The following is a 20,073-nucleotide window of genomic DNA, read 5'->3' as shown; positions in this document are numbered from 1 at the left end:
TAGAAAAAGGAAGTTCAATTGCCAGTAGCCAATAGCTTCTGTCTCGTAGTTTAATCTGAGCATGCATGATTTTTGGCATGTCGGAATTGCATACACAGGATCGGAATTACCGATGAACATGCTATCAATTTTTGGCTGGCGGAAATTCGGACAGCTAAATTCCGATGGAGCATACACACAGTCGCATTTTCCGATGAAAAGCTCTCATCTGTCTTTTTCTGGCAGGAAATTCTGATAGTGTGTACGTGCCATAATACTCAAAACGTATTCATGAAAATGTGTCATGTCCCATTCAAATTAAGCCATAAGGCTTGCGTGTTTTAAAGTGAAAAATCCAAGAGACTTCTTTTGCAGGGTGTGTCCCCGTTACGATATTGATTAAAATGGCAGGCAACAATTGTAGATTGATTTTTCTCTTTACTGAATAAATGTTCATAGAACCTGTCCCTGAGGCGTCTAGTGGTACGTCAGTATATATACTGTATATTGCACAGTGTACATGTGATAATATAGATCACACATCTGGTGTTACAGTTATAAAATGACTGCAATTTATGTTCTTTATCAGTAGAGCAGGACTGTACATCATCACCTCCAATGATATGTTTACAACAGGTGCAAATATTTGCACCACAACTATAGTTGCTCCTAAAATGCAGCCAGGTGACCGACTGCTGTTTGACAGGATTAAACTTACGTGGAGACAGATAATTCCCCAAAGTAGGGGCCCTTCTGATATATATTGATTACATGTCTCAGACCAGCGTCTGATCCTCTGAGATATCTATGCACAATACTCCTGATATTATCAAACTCTAAATTATAAGGCGTGCTGAGCGGGAGCCGCTCTTTTACGGAAGCCTTTTTTATTTCTGATATGGACAGAATGCCCGGTACCCTTGACCAAGACACCTCTGTCCTTTGAATCTGCAATAGACACACTTACCTGACACAGGAGCCAGCGATCTCACCGCTGTCCCCTGTAGTCCGGAGCGTCCATCTTCTTCTGGGTATCGCTGCTCCGGTCACTCACAGTGCCGGAGCAGCGATGACGTCACTCCCGCGCATGTGCAAGGAAGCCGCCACTAACTGCATATCGCTGTTAGCAGCGGCATGCCGCTAACAGCGATAGTGCGCCTGCACGCAGCTGTGAGGGTCTTTTCGTAAATATCTCCTAAACTGTGTAGGTTTAGGAGATATTTCTTGGACCTACAAGTAAGCCTTAATCTAGGCTTACCTGTAGGTCAAAGTGGTTTGTAAGGGTTTACAAACACTTTAAAGAGGAAGTAAACTCTCTCACTCTGATGCTTCTTTTCATTTAGTCCATTATAATAATCAGACTATACTGTAATCCACTGTAATCCAGCCCAAATCGCATATTACTTACCGTTTAAAGAAAGTTTAAAAAACTTGTTTCCAGGGGTTAGGCAGCGCCATCTTAAGTATTGTTTTCTGAGTCCAGAGTGGAGTGTATTTCCACCCTTACATTGAGCACTTCCTGTACCATTAACCAAGCCTCCTTCTCAATCCAACGTTTCTATGGCAACCCTGCTTCCCTGTTCATAGCTTACTTGTTTATTTCATAGTATTTACTTGTCTAATGTTTGCCTTTGTTAGATTTATCAGCTTCAGCTGATAAGACTGCAGTAATGGCCAAGTTTCGACTGTATGTGATGTCACATGGTGTGTAGGAGGAAGCTCTGAGTGATTAGAGTTCAGTGTTGTGCCGTAGGAAGTCCTGATAACAGATAGATAAGCACATCGAGAGTGTGCCGTAAATCACGGGAGATCTGGGCATGCTCAGTGACTTCATTCTACAGAACAACAAGGATTACAACAATACTAAGCAAGTAGGGAGATATCTACAAGCAGTGTTCATTAGGGTTTTTATGCTGATTTACATGGTTGTGGGGGGGGGGGGGGGGGGGGGGGTTTACAACCACTTTAAGCCAAGGTTGGCTTCACACGTGCAACAAAAAAACAAAACAAAAAATAAAAAAATACCACAGAATTATTTTTTTTGACATAAACCTATTGGCTGATAACGTCTTGGGCGCCCTATCTGTTTGGACTATTATCTGTTAGAATGTTCTCAGCTATCACTGAGGGCTACTGAACCATGCCCCTCTATTTTAATAAAAGTGGGGTGGAGTACTGTAGTCCTTTCTAGCTTGTTTTGAGAGATACAGGGGGGGGGGGGGGGGGGTAAGTGTTGTCATTCTAGACTTCAAGTGTGTTATTGGAAGAATCGCCAAATGATAACAGTAAAAGCATTAAAAATATAAAACTAATGTCGCCACCAAATCTAAAGGCTAGTAAGGTACAACATATATCATTTTTGTTTTGTTGAAGAGTCTTACCTTGTGTTACAAATGTTGTGTGACAAATTTAAAGCAATAGGGCTCTCTGCAGGAAAACTACTGTGTGACATGTTCTCTCCTAAAAATAAAAAAAACAGTATAAGAAAGGTATGCAAAATAACCATATGCAATTTCCATGCTAACCACAAGCCCTGAAAATGAATTCATTTTTGAATAATGAATCCCTTTTCTTAGCCGCTAGAGTAGGATGTCTAATATTGGAACCAGTACAAAATTTAAAGTCCTAACTAAAGCCAGTTAGAGCTACAACTGGCAAGACAGACAAATCTGTACTTAATCTGATTAAATCAGAATTTGGATGAGTGGATCTAAAAAAAAAATTAAGACAAACCTAACCATATCAATCTAACCATAAACAGATCTACACACATTACTTTTCAGCTTCTTGGCTCGTTTATTTTTATTGTTATATATAACCTGGCTTTTTAGTAATGTAAGGCAATGTGGCTATAAATGACCAAATCAAAAGCACATTTATGTAGCAGAAGTATAGTACAATATATTTGTCATATTCAGACATGAAAAACTGATTCAATGTTTGACAGTGTTAAACTAGGAATAGTCACTTACTCTGTGGGAGGTAGAACCTGTTGGGAACGACAGTTTTCTTGTCCCCATCAGAACTACTAGCACTGCTCCAGCTTCCCCAGCTGCCTCGGCTAGCCCGCACACTGCCACGAGAACTGCCACATTCAGAGCTAGAGTCAGAAGAAAACTTCTCAACAGATTTCTTTTTGAGAATCTGAAAGCATTCTGAAAAGAGGTGTATATATACACGTCAGACATAAAATCGGAAGATAGCAGTATGCTGCAATAAACTGAAATTATTACTGTAAAAATTGTAACAGTCTAAAACCAAAAAAAAAAAAAAAAAAAAAAAAAAAAAAACTGTTTCAGGCAGTCATATGGTCCACTGCTAACTTACAGTTTCCTGGCACATTTGACATTTTTCTGCCGCCTAAACATTAACGTCACCAACCAGCAGTTTTTACAGATCACATATCACTGATTAGTGCTGAATTATAAACGTGGAGGAACCTATGGGTGAATCTGGCAATATAATAGAAGAGGGCACTGTGAATGGTAACCAAGTGAACATCTGGGTTAAGTCTGATCTTTATCCAGTCAATTCAAGGGGTAAAGTTACACGGTTCCATTGCCAGGGACAATTTGTCTCCCGGGGAACAGGAGTTCCTTATGAAGTAAAGATCCGGATATGGTTATAAAAGGTTCAGATAAGGTGGACTCAGTTGTTTAGGATGCCTTGGCATACAAAAAGGAAGCCCTGTGTCAACTGTACGACAATGTCCTTATGAAAAACTAAAAAGTAATCCAACAAAATGATATAAAGGAACATGGACAGCCTTAATAGAGAAAGGAGTTAAGGTTGGAGTTTTCAATAAGGAAGAAGGTGAGATCCTAGTACTCCAATTTCCTGTTATGGCGGTTTTCTACCACCTGTCTAAAACCCACAAAGGTCTTGATCCTCTAGTGCAGGGATATGCAATTAGCGGACCTCCAGCTGTTGCAGAACTACAAGTCCCATGAGGCATAGCAAGACTTTGATATCCACAAGCATAACACCCAGAGGCAGAGCATGATGGGTCTTGTAGTTTTGCAACAGCTGGAGGTCCGCTAATTGCATATCCTTGCTCTAGTGGATGGACCTAAAGTGTCTAGGTTTGGAGCCCTAAATGAGATTGGGCCAATGGGTGGATACTCAGTTACAACCCTGGTTTAGGGAGTTAGCCATTTTTTTTTTAAGGGACACTGAACAGTTACTAGGTACATTGTAAAATTGTAAAGGGGGGGGTCTATATCTGGGTGATGTGGCTAGCTTGTACTCATGCATTCACAATGCTTTAGGATTGGAGGCTAACACATTCTATTTATATACAGTGGTCTTACATGCGTCCAGAAATAATATCTTTTGAATCGTTTGGGTTAATTGCTTGCACATAATTTTTTCTCCAATTTGATGGAGAGTTATTTTGCCAGAGACGTGGAGCATCTATGGTTGCTAGCTTTTTTCCCTCTCACCAACCTAATTATGGGTTGGTGGGAGAGGGTGCATATTTATGGTGGAGGGAATCCTTTTAGGTCCCAGATAAAGTTTTGTCACTATATAGATGACTTGATCTTTGCGATTACTCATTAGAAGGATTTGTTGAGTATCTTAAGGACAATAGATTAAATTTACAGGTTGTAAATATGAGTAAACAATACCTTTTCTAGATGTACAATTAACACAGCAGGGTGGTAAAGTTGTAACCAATCTATATAGAAAACCGGGTAACACTGTTTTGAGAGCGGATTTAGACCAACCTAGACATTAAGGGGATCCCAGTAGGACAAATACTAAGGGTCCGCCGAATCTGTTTAGAAGGTGGATTTTACAAATGAATCTGAAGCAAAAGTATTACCGTTTCTCCCAAAGTGGTTACTCCCAACCAGTTTTACACAGAGCCCTAGATATAGCTAGAACTACACATAGATCCTCATTACTAGAAGAGAGAAAAATATAGGAGGATGACAAAACATACCAGTTTTCTCTACCCCCTTTGCAAAGGTTAGGAAAATAGTTGAACGTTACATCCCGATTCTATAGAGAGATGAAACCTATGCAAAAGTTCTAAAAAGGGGGTCAAAGTAGTATAGACAAGCTCCTTCTTTGGGCCAGTGACTCTCCACAAGCTACTTCTCCACTACAAGAGCCGGTCACACTCATTGGCTGTCTTTTAAAGGAAATTTTAAATGTGGGTCTGATGTTTGCCCATGTTGCTCTAGAATTATACAGCACAATAAGTTTAGATCTACAAATAGTGGTTTGGAATATCTAGTCATAAAAATGAGTAAAGTGCCACATGAAAATAGACACGTTCTGGAATTCTATGTTTTAAATGAAATATCCAGTGTACCTCATGTTTATATAACAACCTAAATACATCTCACCCTGTTTTGGGAGCAACTACTTTCTCTATTGCTTGCAAGCGAATGGCCATTGTGTCACCTCTGTGTATCTCAAAAAAAGTGTCTTGCTACACTGGTATCATGTCTCTTGATGTCATATATATGGTCCCTAAGACCGGCTTGTAGTCGTCGTGTGGTGCGTCCAACTTATTGTACCGCACACTCTGCACGTGTACTCAAATACACCACATTGTGTTTGATGCATTTATAAAATATAGATATACAGGTTTGCCATTGTGTAGGAGACATTACTGCTGAGCATCAGGATCGCTGCTCGCTCTGTCTGTGAGGGCTGTTCTGGGTCTATTGATGGATGCATGTCAGGAGACTGTGACCGGCTCTCAATGGAGTGGATTCACATAGCTCCGGAACGAACTGTACAGGAGTCCTGTGTCTTCTGGTCAGTTTCAGGTCCAAATTCAGCCAAACATTCAGACCTGAAACAGTGAACAGGGAAGCACCGGAACTCTGCTGTGAGACGCTCCGCACAGCAATGCGAACCCAGCCTCAAACTAGGATAGCGAACCCAGCCTCAAACTAGGATAGCACTTGGTGGGTTGTCAGTCCCTGTTTAAAGTGGATGAGATATTACATCTTTGTTGTACAACTTTATGAGGATATATAGAAGGGAAAATGTGTATCGGTTTTCCAGATTGACATGATCATGTTTTTATATATTTTTTTCACTATCCTTTTTATGTATAACATATATAAGCTGTATGTAAACCAGTGAGCTACCTACTAAACATACAGTCCTGGCTGCGACATGAATAAGGTGTCTACTATCTCCCAACATCTACCCTGCTGTTCTGTCCACTGGAAATACAGGTATAATTGACAGATGTAATTCTACAGATTGGATTATACTTTGTATGTGGAACTATGAGGTAGTATGTTAGGAAGTTTTATCAAACAGACACAGGATGATGAGATTGTACAATATATGTGGTTTTAGAACCAATCTACCCTATCGATTGGACACTCCCCATGCCCCTTTTTTGCATGGTATGGGAGACCTCTCATCAGGCAAAATCAGCCTCATTGTTATACAGATATTATATAATTGATATGTCCTGGGGATAGGAGGTTATGAGTAAGCACTAGCTGTAGCGTGAAACGCGTTAACCTTCAGCTGTGCCCCACATGGTCCGTGATGATTTTATTGTACATGCAATAAAGGTTGAAGTAGTGCAGTGGATTCCAGATCCTATTCTTCTCTTACAGATTATTTAGGACAGTGATGGCGAACCTTGGCACTCCAGATGTTTTGGAACTATATTTCCCGTGATGCTCATGCACTCTGCAGTGTAGTTGAGCATCAAGTGAAATATAGTTCCAAAACATCTGGGGTGCCAAGGTTCCCCATCACTGATATAGGAGATATAAAAGACTGCAGGTAACCTGTGTTAATGACAGGTGTTTAAAATACAGGCTGAGTTCAAAATCTCAGTTTGTATGCAAAGAAAATGAATAGCATATAAAAAGGCCCTTTACAGCTTTAAACCTCTGTGCAATATCCAATTGGTGTTCCTATTTAGCAGACAAGATACCTGTATCCCCACGTGGTGGCATTCGGCTGTTTTTTGATTCTATCCTGCAGACGTCACCATTTGGCAATGAACTCCAGGTTTTCCCTCTGTTTGTAGCTCTTGACTCTGGTCTGTCCACATCTTGATAGCTGTGTTTCAAAGTACTTTGTTCTGCAACTCTGGTAGTTTTAAAGAGAAAGACAATGCTTTGAAGTTATTTTTTTAAAGTCATAACATTTTCATCTTGAACCAGTTTGTAAGAACCTATTACTTCAACCTTGCCCAGCCACCGTTTGCCCACTTGCTTGTTATTTTACCTGCCTTTGTATAATGGTATGGTTATTCACTTTAAAGGAAGCCCTTCCATAGCACTTTACAGAAGGCTATATAAAATACATGCATACAGAGCCAATATAGAACATACCAGTAGCAGTATGACAGTCCTGCCCAATACAGCTTACTGCCCAAAGAAACAGTGAACGATATGTAAAAGACACATCATATAATATATACATGGTTTTAGTTTTAGATACAGTTCAGTTCATTTAAAATGTACCCCAAGAAAAAAAAATAAAAAATTGGTCTGCAATGCAAGTGGTAGAAGTCTGAGTGCAGAGTTAGGTCGGCCATAGACGGATTGAATCTCGACTGGTTCAGCAAGAAATGGCCACGATTCAAACCGTGTATGGACAGGCTGAATGTACCAAGCTGATAGATTGTTCAGCTTGGGTACAACCAGCCTGCCTGATTCACTTGCGTTTATAACTAGTATCTTCTCCCAGGGGGCATGGCTTCCGCCGCTGGGAGCAAATAATTACTCAAAAGGAGGGATTCCCCTGTCAGCACTGTCTGTGTCGACGGGGGAATTGTGTGAATTGTGCGAAATTCGCATTGCCTATGGCCTCCCTTAAAATGTTTCAATGAGTCTAGGAAGATACAGCTCTGCCTCCCTCTTTCACTAACCTAAACCAAAGTGCCCAAGTAAATGTATTAATAAACCTGCTGGATTATGAAGATCATTTGGCGGTGGACCATTTATACTGTATTAGTAAATGCGCTGCAGTCAGGAAAGACTTAGTCCTGGAAAGGGTGCTAGAGAGGAGAGGAGTCAGGCTGTTAAAATGCTTACCATTTGTTTAGTCACACAATGGATCCTGACTACCTCAAATGGAGAAAGTAAAGAGCAGCAGCTGACCACATGCTCTGACTTATCACCATGGTAAAACTGTCTTTAGATTTATCAATTACATTGTGAGGGGCTACTTAAAGGGGTTGTAAAGGTAAATGTTTTTTCACCTTAATGCATTCTATGCATTAAGGTGAAAAAACATCTGACAGTGCCTGCGCCCTCAACCCCCCGGTTTTACTTACCTCACCCCTCGAAAATCCCGCGCTCGCCCCCGTCATCCTTTCCACCATTCAGCCTGGCCGCTGATTGGCTGGAGTGGATGGATGGAAAGCAGCGCAGCCATTGGCTCGCGCTGCTGTCAATCACATCCACTGACGCGGAGCGCCGGGGGGAAGGGCCATGTGATACAGTGAGCGGCTATAGCCGCCAGCTGTATCACGGGAGCACGCCCGCAGGTGCTTCTCACCATGAGAGGGAGCTCGCATGAACGTGAGAAGCACCTGCGGGAGGAAGCCTAGACAGTCGCCGAGGGACCCCAGAAGAGCAGGTTCGGGGCCACTCTGTGCAAAACGAGCTGCATAGTGGAGGTAAGTATAACATGTTTGTTATTTAAAAAAAAAAAAAATTCACTTTACAATCCCTTTAAACAATCCTTTCAATTTATATCGAGGTTAGTAAATATAAAAGGAGATTGGACATAGACACTAAAAAGTGTGGCTAGCTGAAAGAATAAAAAAAAGTCCAGCAACACTAGAAATGTGTTAGCTGGAGGCTTGCTGACACAAACCCTATATATGAAGTTGTATCATTTGTACAGGTAGTATTATAGACTTAACACAGTAGGAGAAAGGACAAATATATAGCTTGCTTTAAAGGGAATCCATACAAAAACTGACACTCAGCAGCCGTTTTTAAAACTTTTTTTGCATTGATACATGTCCCCTGGGGCAGGACCTGGGTCCCCACTTTTTATGACAATAACTTGCATATAAGCCTTTAAAATGAACACTTGATTTTTCATGTTAATGTCCCATAGACTTTAACAGTGTTCCAGCAGCTTTTGAATTTGCCCCGAACACTGCGTAATGTTCGGCGTTCTGCAAAACACCCAAACTTATGTTCGGGCCGAACTGTTCGCCCATCCCTAGTGCTCAGATGCAGTGTAGATCCGCTTTAAAACCAATACAGTTTCCCTTTATATTTAATACTGGGAATGCCCTTGAGACCAGAAGGGAAAATCATTATGGAATAAAAATCTATGGATAGGAAGAAAGGGGTACCTTGCAGGGAAGACACTGTTCTTCTTTTTACTTTTTCTAGTGCACGTTCTGTTTTTATTCCAATTTAAATTTGCAAACACACCATCCCTTTTCTCTGATGGGTTTTTCCGCCGAAACGGCTCCTCCTGCTGGAAGATACAAAACACCCTCTATATAAATTGACAAAAAAAGTATACAGTAGTCATAACTAAAACAAAAAATTAATACTATACTGTATGCACTGTTCAGAGAAGGTTACTTGAAGTGGTTGGAAAGCCTTGCACCCAAATAGTCCCATGCAGTATAAAATTGATTTATGTGCCCCAAAATACAAAAATTGCTGCTTTTATACCTTTAATTTGGGTGATTTATTGCCTGTCCCAAGACCACAATCCTCCTCTCTTCTGGGCATGAGAGCAGGAAGGAGGTGCATACAGCATCATGGGAAGTTGCATAACAAAAAATAAAGAAAATTCTTTCCCTGGAGTATGTTCAGATCACAGAAAGGCATACTGCTGGCAAACACAAGGATTGGACAATGGCAAAAAAACAAAAACAAAACAAAAAACACCCCAAAAATAACCCATCTGTATCTAAAATGTCTCAGACAAGCAGTACCAAAAGCGGTTTCATAAACAAAAGAGGGGCAAGACCGGTGTCCCTCAATGGCCTGAAAAAAAAAAAAAAAAAGATATTCCAATTCTTTCTCGTACGGAGACACAGAAAGGCCTTTATTCTCAGGAAGTTAAACAAAACACAATTGGAGACTGCCTGCTGCCCAAAATACACCTGAAAGATAAGCACCTGAAACAAACATTGAATGAGGCTGAAGCTCCTGCCTGATATGGGAACCTAACACAACTAGAGTGAGGACACAGAAAATTAACCTAATGCCCCAGAACAAGAAAAAGGGGTCACAAAACAAGAGAGGAATGACCACGGAAGAAGCACCAATCCTTCAGTGAAAAGCTGACAACCTTAACCCACTAAAGGGTGGAACAATAACAAATTCCAGTGTAAAAAAAAAAAAAAAAGCCAACAAGGTTAACAAGGAAAGGAAACAAAGTCCCTGGTGGAAACAAGACATCGGACCTGAAAAAAAAAAATCCTTGTAAGGGCAAGACCAGCTGGCCTACCATTAAGACCCTAAGCCTTTACTCACCTGACCCTGTAAAAAAGGTCAAGAAACAAGAAGTCCATACCTCATGATATTGTCAGAACAAGATGAAAGGTGAAGATTAAAAAAAGAAATGAGCTAGAAACTACAGGTACTCCTCACTTAACGACCAGGTTCTGTTCCAATGTGTTTAACTGATGAATAGTGTGAACAAGAATTCTGAGTCCAGAAAAGAGAGATTCAATCTCATTCAAGTTGGAACAACTGATGGGGTAAGGTGCAACAGCAACACGCTAGGAGTAGGCAAAAGAAGAGCTGGAACCCAACCATAGATTAATGAGATGTGTTATAACCCTGATGAAGGAGAGGATGAGCAAGACAACCTCACAAGTACGCAAGAGGCATCTCTGGGGCAAGCCCTAATAAGGATCCTGCTGAAAGAATATCTCTTGTCTTTCCTAGACATTAAGAGTCAGCAATTTGGGAAGGGCTTGCTTCCCAAGGATTGCCCTTAGAGTGATCAGCTTGGGTAAGACTTTTACCTACAATATTATCCATAACAGGAATCAAAAAGTGTTGAAAGATAAGTGCTGTGCTACAAACAAACAATATACAGTACATAAAGAACTCAGCCCAACATATATGGTATTATGCTATCACAACCATGCATGTAAAACCATTTATTGTTTTTTAGGTTTATATTTCAGCATCTATATATACATTTTCGATCACTTACACACACGGATTGTGCTTGCAGCTGCAATAACTGAAGTTGTGCAAAGTATTATAACCAAGCAGCAGTGTGTAGTGGTGTCCCAACCAGGTGATCTGACCAAAGGAAGATCCGACAATGTAGAATGTACTACCTGTTTTGGAATTCTAGAATGTGGCCCCAAAGACAATGATTCTTTTAGGAGAAGAAAACCCCAAAGGAGGGGAGAGAAGTTTTTGTCAAACATCTAATGGGCAAGTTGAGTGATCAGGCCAGAAACTATCCAGTCCCTAGGAGTAGACACACATGCTTGTTCAGACCCCAACAGCAGAGTAACATACTGAGGTGGACAAAGAGGAGATAGAAGACAGGGGAGTGACTCAACAACCAAAAGAGGGTTGCCCCTCATTAACCAGTGCTTCAAAAGAGGCGAGATTGGTATATTCCTGTCTGATGACAAGAGGTCTGGGGGAACCATGTTGTGGGCTCCTCAATCAAGGAGCTATGCTAGTTACTGTCTCCTACGGGTGAAGGCAATTTCCAACACTGAAACCTGATATAGCAAGACTCTTCTGGATTTTGCGGGCGTATAGCCCCTGGAGAAACAGTCTGCCTGAGCTTGCTATGAATGCTCTCTTCACAGAGGTCGTCACCTTCCCACATGAGGGGATGCCAAGAAAAGAGACAAATGGGTGCCCACCAGGTGTGCAGGGGCCACAATGAGGATAAAAAAAAAAACAGTTAGGGTTGACGGCAGCCAAAGTTGGCCCTAGATGACTGGGCATGTCAGGGGTTTCTATGGTAAAAAGGACGGATGGACTCTGAGGTGTACAGTTATCACTCATGACCTTGCATGCCTTAAGTAAAAAGAATTTTTCAGGAGGGCAAGTGTGATAGCCAGGATGAGATATAGCATCAGAGATTGAATTAGCACAGAAAACAGGCAAAGCCTCTAGGTTGAGGAGGCCCCGAGGGGCAAAGGGAACAATCTGTGCAGTGGAGAAGAGCGCGAGTAGCTGAAGCTGCCAGGGGTAAGGGGCTATCCTTGCATCCTGAAGATGTGCTCTCTGCACCCAAATGCCTGAAGAAACCACTACCTATGGACCTGCAAGGATTAACAAACATCCCACAACTTCTTGCTTTTAGCCTTGTGAAATAGATGTGTCTAGATGCAGAAACAGAAGGATGAGATTGTCTCTTCCTTGGACTTCTCGTGCCAAGGCAGGTCAGTCCCTCTGTCAGAGTACAAAGTACACAGCGGGAGAGATCCCAGCATTATCGTCGCTTGTGTGGATGTGGGGATCTGTCAAGTTGTTTTTCTTTTTTTTTTTCAATCAACCCACTGGTTTAACAAAAAACCTAAAAACCAAAAAAACACAAATGGATTTCCCAGTTTTAGCATCTGCGGTCAGTATCTGTAAGGAATTGGGTGAATTTGGCCAAGTAGTGGCCCCTGGGAAGGCAGGGGACTCTGGCTTACCAAATAGAACTGGCCTGGATTCTAATGAGGTACACCCTATAAAAACAGAGTCACAGGATTACACTTTTGAGATATCACTTGAGGCTCATTTCTAATTTTGCACAGCAGATTTGGTTTTATCAGAGTTAAAGAGAATCTACAACTACAGGACAACATAAAAAACAAAAAAACAAACACATACCTTGATTGGAGACACATCTGGTTTACCACAGGTCTTCTCCCGTATACTGTTTTGAGGATTCTTTTCTGCAGAAGCTTTTCTGTCTGTTGACTTTTTGGGCGTTTCAACACATTCCTTGTGTGTTGTGGGGGAAATACGATGCTTGTTTCCTGTAAGAAGCCATAAAGTGGATAATGACACAAATTTATAAGATCTACAAACAGAATAATTAACCTAGGGTATAAAATCTCCATTAACACCAAAATTGTCTTTTTCTTACCACATAGAGCTTGAAGCCCAAATTCTTTTCAAGTGGCAATCGTAATCAAATTAAGGTGGCTAACCTAACCAGATTTCTTTTAATCTCAAGACCAAACAGAAGTCCACAGTAGGCGAAAGGTTGTAGCGATATCTGGTCGCATTCTAAGCTACTTTTGATTTAAAGCTGAACTCCAGACAAGTAGCTAAACACTGATGAAACACACATATAGAACTTGTTTTAAATATTTCTATTTCTGTTTATTGATTCTTGGGATATACACTGATATCACGAAACACAGTCTTTCTTACAACAGCAGACCGATGAGCTAAATTCTTTCACTCTGTTCTCTCCTACTGTCATTATGACCCCGGTTAGCACATCACTACTGTACACAGTAAAGAAAAAGGGGCCAATAAATTGAACCACAGCGTCTAGCAAGGAACCAAGCAACTAACACATCTGGCAGCAGGTCAGATAATAAAGGTTCTTCAGCCAACGTAGTTGAAGAGAAAGATAGATAGTGCAGGTGGCAGAATAGGCAAGTATTAAAGATGTATTAAACCTAAAATGTAATATTGCAGCTTACCAATGATTAGATGTTATAGCTGAATTTGTTTTCAGGCCTTTTTCCCCCCTCTGTTTTCAGCTGGTGATCTAGCCAGTAACACACCTCCTGTATTAAAGTGCCCCCACTCTGGATGAAGGAGCAACAAAGACACCTTTGGACTGCAGCAATGTCAGTCCGGGGCGAGGGACGTGTTAGATCTACTAGCAGATTTAGATTCACTAAACAAAGCCGAACTCCAGATAACACTTTATAAGCAGATACAGCAACTGTTTGTTGCTTTTGGGATACGATTTTTACATAAATAATAGCTGAGCATTGTAAACATCCATCAGTGGTAAATGATTTGTCTCAAACCTCTAACTGCTACGACGGCTGTTAAAAAAATAACAGACTTATCGGCTGGATCACCAAGCTGCAATATAATAAATCTTTGCTTTTGGGTTTAATACCACTTTAATGTTTCCTTCCAGGCAGTGTTTTTTTTTTTTTTTTAATTAGTGACAGAATCAATTTAAGTGGATTATAAACTAGTTACAAAAATATATCCTATTCTTAAACATTGAAGGTAATAAGCAATGGGTGTTTCTTAAAAAACAATCTGACCATGGAAAGATACTTTCTACATTTTCTACACACAGGCTGGTTAGAACATATTGAATAATTCTTACCTAAGCTGCGAACCAAAGCACCACATTCCTACTGTATCTGCAGAACAAGAAGGAATCAGGTGAAAATGTCTGATCCTGCAGTCTGGTAACCTTTGAACCTTATGTAAACCCCAACAATGAACTTCTCTTATTTGGTCTTTTGAAAATACCATTAAAATAGCTTTAATAGATCTGATTGATGGCTGCAAAAAAAATACCTGGTTGATACTGCCAGAAATCTTGTGAGCGGATAATTTCCTGCGCACTCTGCCTGTGCAGTTATCAGTGACAATGTTGTCAGCTATCTTTAAAGTGGTTGTAAACCCTTATGCCGTGTACACACAACCAGACTTTCTGGCAGATTAGGCCCAATGGTCTTCCCGACAGACTTTCCGAACTAACAGACTTGGCCACACACAATCACACCAAAGTCTGCCGGATTCAAACGCGATGACGTACGACTTGACTAGAATAAGGAAGCTCCTAGCCAGTAGCCAATAGCTGCCCTAGCGTTGGTTTTTGACTGTTGGACTAGCATACAGACCAATGGATTTTTCAACCAGACTCGAGTCCGTCAGAAAGATTTGAAACATGTTCTAAATCTAAAGTCTGTCTGATTTTTAGATAGCAAAGGTCCGATGAAGCCCCCACACACGATCGAATTGTACGGCGGATTCGTTCCGTCGGACCTTTGCTGTCAAAAAGTTTGGTCATGTGTAAACCGCATTACACACCAATTTTCCCTACAGGCAAGTCTATAATGAGGCTTACCTGTAGGTACTGGAAATATCGCCTAACCTGACTTCATTTGCAGGTAAGTGCAATATAATGGGCTAGTATGTGATGCATACTAGTCCATTATGCTTTTACTTTGCAGGGGGAAAAAAGGGTTTACTTCCTCTTTAAGAACTACAGATCTATGCCCGTCTATGTTAAGGGTGGGGTTCTGTAGTCCTGATACAGAAGGGTGGGTTAGTGGTGTCATTCCAGGCCTGGAAGTGTGTTAAGTGCAGAATCATCAGGCAAACATAAAAGGTGGGAAAAAAAGTATGAAGAAAACAAATGTGACCAAGACATTCAAGGACTGGGGAGCTGCAATTATGGGACTGTTGTACTTACCATAAAATCCACTGACAGACACTAGAATTCAGAGACTGTTGGGTTATACTGCTGCCTACAGAAGTACTGAACACTGGAAAACAAATTGAGGGCCAGTCCAGGATAATCTGTTCTACTTCCAGCATGCTCCTGTTATGTGTTATAGCAGTACACCAAGAGATCATAAACCTAGAGGGGTGTCCCTCAACGAGCAACAGAAACAAAACACTAACAGGTCCACAAAAACAGATCTGGGCATTGCCTGCATCTTAAAGTGCTATTAAAGTCTTCTTTTTGACTTGTACCTACGGGTATAATAAGGCTAACCTGTAGGTACAGTAAATATCTCCTAAACTTGCACTGCTTAAGAGATATTTACACTGCATGCAGCTGGTGACGTCCCTTCAGTGCTCCCATGGGCATTTGTGGGAGTGACGTAATCGCGGCTCAGCCAATCATATAGCCGGAACACACAAGCCCGGAAGGAAGACAGGGTGAAGATGAAAGCCCTGTCAGTGGTGACAGCCTGCCACCGTGATTTATTCTAAGGTAAGCATTTCATAATGTGCTAGTATGCGATGCATACTAGCACATTATGCCATTGGCTTGCAGGTTTTTTTAATTTTTATTAAAGGTGTGGTTTACTATCGCTTTAAAGAACAGCCTGAAGGAACCAACGCTTGAAGATGGCATTGGATGTGGTCTTAACATCCACCTGGTAAAACTTTGAGAGTATGTGCACAGAACACCACCAGGTGGCAGCCTTGCAAATCTCAGCAAAGGCTGCTTGATGCCTAAAAGCACAATAAGCATTCACAGATCTTGTAGAAAGCACCTGAACATGAAAGCAGAAACCAGATCATTAAGAACATAAGCTTAAATAATGGTTTGTCTGGGACATAGGGAAATGGTGAAACGAGAAGCAGCTTTCCCCTTGTGGGGACCACCAAGAATGACAAAGAGCCAGTCTTTGTAACAGAAACAGTGGATGTGAGGTAAACTTGCACAGCCTGAACTACATCCAAGCGATACGCTACTTCTGATAAACAGGAGCTGGACACAGGTTAGGAAGAACAATTTGTTGGTTGAAGGGAAAAGCCGAAGCGACCTTAGATAGAGGGCCCTGGGTATCAACTCCACCTTGTCCTTGTGACCAGAAAAAGCTCTTTACAGGATAAAGCCGCCAATTCAGACAGACACTTACCTCGCTAAGGTAATCACAAGAAATACAATCATGCAAATAGGAGTGGAAAGTTTTTAAAGCGCAGAGAAAAATCAGGTCCCAGAGTGTAACAGGGGATCCACATGGAAGATACCCTGCACAAAATTCTTAATCGAAGAATGGGAAGCCAGCAGTGTCTTAACTGGCTTGCAAGCACAGAGTCCTGAACCTTACCAAGGGTACTAAGAGCCAAATGCTGGTCCAGGTTCATCTGAAAAACATTGGATTCATTTGACTGGCAAATTCCTGGAATGAAAGTTTCTAGTCTCTTACCAAGTAAATTATGCCTTGTAGAAGTGTTGATAGACCTTACAGGGAGTACAATTCCTAGCTTTTAGCATTGTGGTGGGGGGGGGGGGGGGGGTCAAAGATTCAGAGATGCCACTGCCCCTTAGAACCTGGGCTTCAACAGTAATGCCATTTATGTCAACAACCATGAAGCAGGGTAGCAAGTAACAGACAGATCTGGACGATCTGAAAGAGCCTGCGGAGCACCTTCTAGGAGACTCAGAAGGGCAGTGTACTACATCTGCCTGAGCCATATATGAGGAATACCAGAACATCCTCAATATCATCTTAATGCTGCATAACATGAAACAAGACGAAGGATTCCTTGTGGAGGAAAAATGTAGATCAGGGAGTAATGATCTGACCGAGGCACCAGAGCATCCACACTGCTTCTGCTAGAGGATCCATGTACCTGGAGACAAACCTGTCCATTTTGATGTTGAACCTGGAAACAAGGTGGTCAACATCTAGCGTGCCCAATCTGTGACAAAGGTCCTGGAACACATCAGGGTGTACTTGCAAACCCAGTGCACAAACTGTAGCCAACTCATTTCAGGGCCAATGAATTCTCCTCCATCAGGGCTCAGGTTTGTTTGCGAGAGTACTAATATGGACTGCGATAAAACCCTACAGACACCAGCAACATTATTTATACAGCCACTGAGCTCTGCAAATTTGTGTTGAAGAAATCCATCCAGGAGATTTTCACACAGACCATAATAGACCTCTAGCAACAAAAGCCAAGCCCTGATGAAAGGGGGCTAATTGGATTCTAAAATACATTGACTACTGTATTCCACTGCCTGAGACAATCTATGGTGAAGGTTAAGGGTTACATATATATTCATTAAAAATGATCAGATGCAATTTTGAAAAAAAAATGGTGAGTCAAACCATACAAGTCCTGTGTTAACCTCCCACGTTCCATCACTGTCTATGGAGATGGTTTATGTATAGTTTCAAGTCCAGCACCTCTATTTTATTGCTTTACAAGCAATGAGTCTGTTCCAGTGCTGACTTCTGAAGATTTAGCACCCAGCAGAACCTCTGCAAGGTGTAATCAGTCAAGGATATATTGTCCGCCAGAACCTGCACCAATTGTTCCCACAGCAAGAGGTTGTCCAAACATCCCAAAAAAGGGAATGCACAGAGTGCAGTAAGGCTAGCAGAGGGGCCAGCACTTTGGTGAAGAACCACAGTGCAGAGAACAGGTTAAATGGCAGGACCACAAACTAAGTGTAGAGGTCCAGCAAAGCAGTAACTGCACATTGGTCAGAAAGTCTCCATGATGAAGGTAAGCTATAATAAGACTGAGTGGATTCTATTCAGAATTTTTGGACCTAAATACAGACATTTAAAGGCCTTGAGATCCAAGATGGGACAGCTATACCCTTCAGTTTTGGGAAGAAAAGGTTGGAGCAGAACCCCTGGAGTCATTTTTTCATAGGAACTGGGAGCAGCCACACCCTGCACCAGAAGGCCCACCAGGGAGATTTAAAGATCTGCTCTGCTGTGCAGTAACAGAAGCATGGTGGAAGCAAAACTCTTGCTTGTAATCCTGTGGAAACCACAACTCGCACCACAGCATCTCATGGTCTCTGTAGTCATGATCATTAATCAGTAGTGCTATGTAACTTAAGGTCCTGCATGCCTCCCGTGAAATCCTACCTGCATAGAGTGGAGAAAGTGGCCACAACCAATGGGGCCAAGGAAGACTCCAAAGACAGTACAAAGAGGAGAAATTCTAGGTCATTGGTGTCAGGTACTTCAAGGTGGACACTGAAGGCAGCCCTGGAACGATTAGTGGAGTGCAAGCTGAAGACACCCGGTACAGGTTCACTATGTGTCCAGAAACGGACATGGGGCACAGAAGGTCGAATGTGCTAGGGTAGAAGGCTAGGCCCCTCAGGTACTCCTGATCTAAGGTTCTTGTGCAGTAAATGTAGGGTCAGGCAGCAAAAGACCTAGACATCGTAGATGGGCAGCAGGCATGGAGGAAAGCGCCATGTGTCTCTTGCAGTAGGAGTAGCAACGTGAAGGTACTCCCTCAAGGCTGAACAGTGGGAAAAAGAGCACAGCACACCTGTGAAATTCTATATAGCTGACGAAATCAGCCCTGACTCACAAGGCAGGTGTTCCAAGGCAGGGTAATGGGTAACAAAGGTTCTGGACCTGGAAAGCTCTCTGCGTCTGACTTTTACCTGAACGCACAGGTATATAAAGTATCACAATGCAGGGTCCATTGCCCAAACGTCACTTTCCAAGCAAGCCCCTCAGAATACGGTCCAGTAGGATCTAGGAACAGCACTCCAAAGTCAGGTCAAGCTGAGAAAAGGCTGAACCAGACAGTTGCATATAGAAACCAGCCCAGCAGCAATGTTGCAGGAATCTTGATTTTAAGAAAAAAGGGTAGCTAGCAAAAAGCTTAGACCTTTCTCTGCAGAGGAGAAAAGATGTCCATCCTCCTTGGACACTAAGAAAACTGAGGTATGCTGGAAGTAGAAGTGAATATACTGGGCTGGACCAAAAATTTTTTTTTTTTTTTTTTTTTTAACAAGACAGCCTCTGTGTTCCTATGTCCCACAATGGATGAAAAACAAGATGTTACATTTTGAGAACAATGCCAACGACAAAGATTTAGATCTTAGGTAGCTTGTGTGCAATTTTAACAGCATTGCGCATGCTGTTGGATGGCATTAACATTTGTGCATTTTTTGAGCAAAGACTGCTGACAAGCTGAATGTAAGCAATAAAATGTTCATGTGATGACCGTTCTTTCAGCAAAGGAAAAGAAAAATCAAGAGACATTATATCCGCAAACCCGCTTGGCACTCGGGCATATATTAAAAGAACTAAATGTTCTAAAAGAACTTTAGGGTAGTTATTAATCATCCAAAAGTAAGCCAATATCTCAATGACTCTTTAAAGATGACTAAGGTATGGCAAATTTTTACGTAGTTATACTGGTCCAACTTGGAGCAATCTAATTATGTACTGTATAATTATTATACATTTCTATTGGCCCTGAAATCTGAAAATCATGGAAGTAGAAAATGTACTCCAATGGTCTCCATTCGCTTCAGCGTCCTGTGCTGAGTGGCTGGCCTGACGCATTCTGAACAAAGGAAGATGGCTGCTTAGCACAGGTGCCATTGAGAGGGTGCTTTTGATTTTCTGAATGAATGCAAAGACTTGTCCGATTGGACAAGGTGGAGAGGCAGAGTGGTGCTGTTATGCTTTCCACCTTGTCA

At 41.7% G+C, this 20,073-nt stretch overlaps 1 protein-coding gene across 2 annotated transcripts in view; it reads right to left on the bottom strand.

Annotated features, from left to right (window-relative positions):
• TMEM131L (transmembrane 131 like) overlaps positions 1 to 20,073 on the bottom strand; it is a 155,605-nt gene that overhangs the window by 28,064 nt on the left and 107,468 nt on the right. Inside the window, exons 26-30 of one of the 2 annotated variants that reach the window (XM_077477067.1) lie at positions 12,759 to 12,907; positions 9,290 to 9,414; positions 6,902 to 7,059; positions 2,952 to 3,134; positions 2,361 to 2,439 (exon numbers count right to left, since the gene is read on the bottom strand). In XM_077477067.1, coding sequence (XP_077333193.1) covers positions 2,361 to 2,439; positions 2,952 to 3,134; positions 6,902 to 7,059; positions 9,290 to 9,414; positions 12,759 to 12,907 — 694 coding nt within the window. Of the gene's footprint in view, positions 1 to 2,360; positions 2,440 to 2,951; positions 3,135 to 6,901; positions 7,060 to 9,289; positions 9,418 to 12,758; positions 12,908 to 20,073 lie in introns of both variants that reach the window. The other variant, XM_077477066.1, reaches the window with a different exon arrangement.

This window comes from Lithobates pipiens, unplaced genomic scaffold (assembly GCF_037356315.1).
Source record: "Lithobates pipiens isolate NorthernLeopardFrog02 unplaced genomic scaffold, aLitPip1_a1.2 Scaffold_13, whole genome shotgun sequence".
Lineage (NCBI taxonomy): Eukaryota > Metazoa > Chordata > Amphibia > Anura > Ranidae > Lithobates > Lithobates pipiens.
This window is presented reverse-complemented; position numbering and strand designations above follow the sequence as displayed.